General features: G+C 40.2%; 1 protein-coding gene across 1 annotated transcript in view; it reads left to right on the forward strand.

The window, feature by feature from the left end:
• Positions 1-7,554, forward strand: part of rock2a (rho-associated, coiled-coil containing protein kinase 2a) — a 33,523-nt gene that overhangs the window by 12,199 nt on the left and 13,770 nt on the right. The window contains 10 exon segments of the mRNA XM_035673987.1: positions 2,741-2,822; positions 2,915-3,015; positions 3,444-3,581; positions 3,941-4,201; positions 4,877-5,021; positions 5,164-5,302; positions 5,568-5,659; positions 5,878-6,037; positions 6,178-6,232; positions 7,283-7,371. Of these exon segments, the coding sequence (XP_035529880.1) occupies positions 2,741-2,822; positions 2,915-3,015; positions 3,444-3,581; positions 3,941-4,201; positions 4,877-5,021; positions 5,164-5,302; positions 5,568-5,659; positions 5,878-6,037; positions 6,178-6,232; positions 7,283-7,371 (1,262 nt within the window).

Raw genomic sequence — 7,554 nt, forward strand, 5'->3', positions numbered from 1 at the left:
GCTCCTCTTTGACCGTTCAGGAATGTGTATCTGACAAAAGTTGATAGATGACTTCCTTATTGTTACACACTGTAACGATTAGGGGTATGCATCAGTCTGTCGTTTGCTTATTTACTGGTTTCCCTACATTGCCCTGGGTCAAACTCTGTCCATTATAAAATGACTGAATGCTGCAAATAGTCAGCTTGTGTTCAGTTGACCGAACATGCTGCTGCAGTGCTGCAGTCCAGTTCTCAGCCTTTGTTCCTGTTGGGACTGCTGCGACACACACACACACACACCACACACACACACACAACACAACAACACCAACACACACACACACACAGCCCTGAAAGTGATAAAATGTAGTGGATGTTTATCGGACAAGTCAATCAGAAAAGTCAAAAAAAGAAAAGAAATATAAAGCTTTCCTTTAACCTACAATGACATGATGGAATATATTAAAAATGTATTGCACTCTATCTAATTTCATCTTTCAACTCCTTTTTTATATTATTTTTTTTTCTTGGTGGTGTATTTAATCATCCTATTCCTCACCATATGAATTTTTCCTTATGATGTCCATGTATGTCCAGAGCAGTAATGGCTGTCTTGCTTAAAGTGAAAACGCTGGTGGGCACAGGGAGATTGACAGCCTTTTCAGCTAGCTAACTAGCTGAAGCTAACTTTCATCAGAAAAGTACATCAGCCAGTGCACGTAATGTTAATCATCAATACTGTACCGCGTACTGTTGTAGCATCACATAACTGTTCTTTGTTTGACAACCTCGGAAAGAGAACGCGCTGCGCAAGTTGTAGAGAAATACGGTGGCTTGCGAAAATAACAAGGCCTTATCTACGCCAGTTTTTGGTTTGTCCGTTCTGTAGAAACATGGCGGACTGCATGGATAGCAACCCACAGCGTCTGTTGATAAAAACTGCTCATGCTAAGGTAACGCAAACATCGCCTGATTCCTGTATTCAAGTGATTATACACTGAATGAAAACATAGCGTGACACATGAGTATTTTATTCTGTTTGTGCCAATAGAGCATCTTAAATGTTACACAGTGTTCTTTTAAGTATTGTCTTACATCTCGAAGCAGACAGATATGTGTAGACAGTGTATAACAGCTTTTGCACTAAAACATCCTCCATTACAGACTGTATTTACACACATACATCTTTGCATGACAGTATAATTCCAAATGTTCAATTTCTCAGAAACATAAAAAACATTGTTTTGCTCTTCATCAGAAACCCATGTGTTCATTAATAACATCGGCTCCCATGTTCTTTTCTGTAACCTGATCATAACCCATATAAAGCAACTTCTCATAGTGTTCATGTAGAAAATACCAAATCACCATGACTGCGGTGAATGTAGTTCTGTGCGGAGATGACTTCATCTCTCTTCGACTGACTGTTCTCAGATGATCACAGAAACAGTGTGTTCATCGTTTGTCAGCAGATGAATGTCACAGACAGGATCAAGTGGGCTGCTGCTGATGGAGAAATGTGTCATCCTGCCTGTCTCTCGCTTGAGGAACAAAGCTGTCAGTTAAAACCATTTTCTTTGGGGAGTGTACCATGTGTCAAGGCTCCTGACTGCAGCAGCCCGGTTTTGAGTCGGTCCCGGGGCCCTTTGCTGCCTGTCTCCCCTGCCTCTACTGCCCTTTTCCTTTTCTCTCTATTCCCTTTTTTAAAACAAAGACATACATGTGTGTGTATATATGTTTTTTAAAACAACTTTTCTTGACATGCAGTTTCTGTTTATGTATCCAGTCCATCACGTTGATCACTGTTTAATTTAACGCTGGGGTGAAGCTGTTGGTTTTCATTCAGCCTTGCTGGGTAGCAGTGATGTGTAACTGTTTTTGTTCTGTGCAGTGGTGAGAAAATATACAGAAAATAAACTCTCCTTAGAAATGCAGTCAGTGGTCAGTAATGTTTGAATGTAGTGCTGCTGCTGTCAGTCGTGCACTCCACTGCCTTTCTTGGTTGTGCAGCTGTTTTTGTGCTGAATGTTTTATAAATGAACAATTTTGCAACAATTTGCTTTGTGTACAGTTCCAGTGGTGCTGCTGATACAGTGTAGTGTTCATTAAGAGTTAAAAGTTAAGTCAGTCAGTCAGGAATGACACAGCATTTGGCTAAATGATTTGAATCTAATTAATTAGTAAATAACCAGTTATGTGAATTTTAGATAAACAGTACATATTTTATCACGAGGGCTGTGAGTTTTTGCATAAGCCGCGCAATCTCCTTCTTATGTGCAAATGAATGCTGATGAATGCAGAACTTTGGAGAAGTCATGTTTTAATTGCAACAAAGTTTTCATCGCAGTGTGATATAAACCTTTTATGATCAACACAAACTGTTCTACGTAAAGACTCTGTTGTAGCAGCTCAGTTACTAACGCTTCTGTATACTTAAAAGAAGTGCTAAGGGAAGCCGGGGGTCTTTAATATGCTCTGTGATCACACACAGTGTGCACTCATTTTATTCCCTTAGTGCAGCGCTGCATGGTTTTATGCTGCCTCTGATGTCAAGATGGACCCGCAGGAAACCACAGAACTACCCCGAAATATGTGTGCTTGATAGTGATGCCTAATGTTTTGGGATCATGGAGATTATCATCGCCATCATGGTTTTAATGGGATGCACAAAAGTCTGCAGATATCCGTCGAGGATGCTGCACTTTGTTCCCTGTTTTCTGTCCGTCACAGGTGTTGATTAATTCTCTCTTTCTGTGTAGGACTCCATAAATGCCCTGGTCTTAGACTTGGACTACCCCGCACTACGCAAGAACAAAAACATCGAAACCTTCTTAAACAGATGTAAGTAGGTTTTGCTTCTTTTAAAGCTGAGATTAGTTGCTGTGGTCAATTCACAACTTCATTCATGGATTCTTTATTCTCTCTATACTCAGATGAGAAAGTCATTGGACAGACTCGAGACCTTCAGATGAAGTCTGAAGACTTTGACAGAGTTAAAGTCATCGGTCGAGGGGCATTTGGTGAAGTCCAACTGGTCAGTATTGGTTTTCATTTCATTTCATTTTCAACTCTTACTAACAAGAGATTTCTGTTCTGTAGAGAGATAAAATCTTGGTTTTCTGGGAGACTACACATAAATGCATTGTGATTAAAACACTTGATGGACTGCCTTTATTTTTCTAGTCGAAGCCTTTGAGAATGTCTGTAAAGAATTTACATGGAACTGTAAATTCTGCGCTCAAAATGTACTTTTACTGCATTGAAATTTGACAAATGTTTTTTTTTTTATCTGTTATTTTTTTTTAACCTTTTTCATGGAGTTTTTTTTTTGGGGTTTAAACCTGTATTCCCATTTGCGTAAAAATGGTGGTATCGGATTAAATATCTTAGACTTAAAAGTTAGAATCTCAAAATTACTTTTTTCAGCTCTGGGACTCAAGCTGGGTCTGCAACTGCATTCAGGTCCGGCATAAAGCCTCTCAGAAGGTTTACGCCATGAAGCTACTGAGCAAGTTTGAGATGATCAAGCGCTCGGACTCTGCTTTCTTCTGGGAAGAGAGGGATATCATGGCCTTTTCCAACAGTCCCTGGGTCGTGCAGGTATGATATTTAATTTACTGCTCGGCTTCTGATTATTTTTTCTTCCACTGTTATACTCGCAGATAGCAGATAGAGATTATTGCTGGGAGATTGTGTGTAATGTCCTCTCGTATTAATAAATATCATATCATACAATTTCACTTTTAGTTCTTTTGGTTTTATTTGAAAGAAAAGTATGAAATATTGTTTTTGTGCAGACTGTTTTTACGTTTATCTATTGATTATTCCAAAAAATATCAATCTAACAGAAATACATTCAGCTGTGGCAAAAAGATTGTTGCCAATTGTCATCTCTTGGTGTGCCATCTATACCAAAATATCTATCCCTAGTAATGAGAGCTTGTGTCTCGGTTGTTCAGTTGTGCTGTGCCTTCCAAGATGAGCACTACCTCTACATGGTGATGGAATACATGCCAGGAGGTGACCTGGTCAACCTCACCAGCACCTACGATGTGCCGGAGAAATGGGCCAAGTTCTACACAGCAGAGGTGGTGATGGCCCTGGATGCCATTCACTCCATGGGCTTCATCCATCGGGACGTCAAGCCGGACAACATGCTGCTGGACAGACTGGGACACCTCAAGCTGGCCGACTTCGGCACGTGCATGAAGATGGACTCTGTGAGTCATCGAAACTTCAGTGTAGCAGCATGTTGTGTGTTTCTTTCTTCTGCCAGCAGTTTGTTTATTTTACTGAAAAGGCAAAGGAGTCTGTTTTTGTAAACACATAGTCTGTTATGATACTAATAAAATGCCTGAGTAGAATATTAACACTGTTATGGAAACAAGGTGCACAGCGAGGAATACATTATTTCCTTAAAGTAAAAGCAAAAAATGCACAGTCAGCAGTTTATATACACTGTTGTAAATCACTGTTGGTTGGTTCCAGAAATTCCAGTAAACTGTCTGTGCTAATGCTGACGGTGAAGCATACTGTAATTCTCCTGCAGATATTTAGAATTTTGGTGAGCTTGTTGAGGCTACATAATGGACCATGATGTATATGAACACATCTTTATATTTTGGATTTGGTCACTAAAGACTTGGAGCCATAATTTAATTCAACAACAAAACTGTGTTAGCACTTAAATCAGCCCTTCTAGCAGTCTTTTGTACATTTGTGATTTCAGATTGCAGGGTTGGTCCGGCAGAGAGCAAGCTGTGGTTCCTGTCTCATAAACCGCTATGTTTAGGTTAATAATTGTCTTAAGATGAGACAAAATAACATGATCTTAGGCTGTATTGTCAAAACATGCAAGATTTTGAAGGATATTGATTCCTGGATTTGTGTTGCAGACCGGCATGGTGCACTGTGACACAGCTGTCGGGACCCCAGACTACATCTCTCCTGAGGTGCTGAAATCCCAGGGAGGAGATGGGTATTATGGGAGAGAATGTGACTGGTGGTCCGTAGGGGTCTTCATCTTCGAGATGCTTGTCGGTGAGTGAACATTTAATAAAAACATGTTTGTGGTTTAAGGGATGATATTTTCTAGTCTTGCTGGAATCCTCTCAATACATAAAACCAATTCCAACACATCAGTGCAGTTTATGATTGCTGACTTACTGTTTATTGCTGTTAGGTGACACGCCGTTCTACGCCGACTCTCTTGTGGGAACCTACAGTAAGATCATGGACCATAAAAACTCCCTCAACTTCCCCGATGACGTGGAGATCTCCAAAGATGCCAAGAATATCATCTGTGCCTTCCTGACGGACAGGTAGGAAGAGTTACAGTCTTCTTCCGCGATACTCAGACGTTACATAACATGTTGACGCTTTTCAGCTGCACACCACTGGTTTGTTGTGAAAGCAAATCAAAGTTTGTATATTTTGTTCTGGTTTTTATTTGCTCACTTCTAATAACCTTCAGACAAGAATATGTATCAAAGGCTCATGTTTGCCTGTTGCTGCTGATACTGTTGAACTGAGGACAAAGGGTAGATCCAGTCATTGCTCTACAACTCAATCACTCTTTGCTTTGAGGGAGGTGCGATTGGGCAGAAACGGCGTGGAGGAAATCAAGCGACACCCTTTCTTCAAGAACGACCAGTGGACCTTCGACACCATCAGAGACAGTTAGTATCGCCACAGTTCAGCACACGGCTTCACCTGAGCCAATGAACTCAAACACTAAACAAAGAATTCTTTTAGAGCGGCAGTTTTATCAGAGTACAAGATCAAATTATATATTAGACTGAAACTCCCAAGTTTTGTTTACACAGCACTTCCTTTTTTTCCCCAAGAATTCACACTTGCCTTTTCCCTATTTTCCTCTCCCTCACTCCTTCCTCAGCGGTTGCCCCCGTGGTCCCAGAGCTGAGCAGCGACATAGACACCAGTAATTTTGATGAGATTGAAGATGACAAAGGCGATGTAGAAACTTTCCCCACGCCTAAGGCCTTTGTTGGAAATCAGTTACCCTTTGTTGGCTTCACTTACTTCAAAGAAGACCAGTAAGTCGTCTGTTTTCCTCGCCGTCTCTCATCATCTTAGGGACCTCAACAATCCTACATACAGTACATAAAAGATAGACTCAGACTTTGTTCTTGACTGGGGTTTTCACTCTGTGTCTACTTTGTTTTTCCTTCTTCAGGTTACTAAATGCTTCCAACAATATCTCAGTGACTCGTGAGAATTCAAAAGGAGAGGTAGGTGCTTTCGCCTCCACAAACAATAACTGGCAGGTGCACCTTGAGCCACTCCAGTAATAGCGTCCCAAAGAAACAAATGAGCCAGGCATCAGTTTACATGTCAACACAGAACAGTTGACATTGTGATCAGTCCAGCTTCCTACTGTAAGACATTAAGGATTATGATGGAAATGACTCAGAAAAAGGATTTATTTTTCTGATCCCATGATTTATTTCTACTTTGTTAGTATTTCAGTGTTCTTAGCTACACAGACAGAATTAAGCAGCTTTCAGAGTAAGTGGCGGAGCTAAAAGCTAATCTCTTCTTGACTAAAGTCCTAACTGAACCGCCTGAACAGCCAACTACCACTTTGGAGGAAGACCCAGGTTTTATGTTCAGTTTGACATCCCTTGTTGAGTCGCTACTAAACTCGCTTTAATTCTTCTAAAGTTTTGAGCTCTGCAGAGATTGGCAAAATGTCACTGCAAAACAGGAGTGTTATATTTATTCTGAGGGTTAATCGTTTTCGATGTCTAGAAACATGTCTTTTTTTTTTGTTTGAAAGAGCTTATCTTCAAAGTTCAAGTCAAAACTCAAACACTTCTACTGTATAATTAGTATTTTTATATAAACTGAAGTTAAAATGACTACATACATGTCATAGAGTCACTCGTAATGATATCCCAACTCTGCTGTCCTCCCCTGCTGTACAGAGACTTTTAACGTATTTCAGCTTGCTTTGGTCTGCAGCTTTGGTTTTGGTTCAATCACTGGTGAAAAACTTGGACAAACCCCCTGTACAATACATGCCCAGCTCCAAACAATAACTAACTGGTGAACATAGTTTTGTTTTCAGATTGTTTTGGAACTTTTTTTTTCAGTTGTCCTTCATCCACAATACATGACAAGAATGTCAGTTGTGTTAAATGCTTCATTGCATAACATAGTCAAGTCACAAGAAATGTGGATGGGATACAGTAATGTTTGCAAACACTTTCTGAAGTTTTGAACTTGTTTCTTTAAGTCACTAGGATGTGTGTGATTGGTTGGTTGTTCTCTCTCCACAGTCAGCAGCTCTGCAGAAGAAACTGCGCCACCTGGAGGTGCAGCTGAAAAATGAGAAGCAGGTCAAAGATGATATAGAGCACAAATACAGGTACAGGAGCTGTAGAAACATACATAAAGATCCCCTCCAGACATGTATTACAACACATACAATACAGTCTGCTCGGATCAAAATGTTAATCTGATATATGAAGTATAAAATCCTTAAAAAGGGATCTATTCCTTCTACCTCATTAAAAATACCAGAATCTATCCTGCTGGACACAAGATGTCT

This window comes from Morone saxatilis, unplaced genomic scaffold (genome assembly GCF_004916995.1).
Source record: "Morone saxatilis isolate NCDOM2014 unplaced genomic scaffold, NCSU_SB_2.0 Contig3, whole genome shotgun sequence".
Lineage (NCBI taxonomy): Eukaryota > Metazoa > Chordata > Actinopteri > Moronidae > Morone > Morone saxatilis.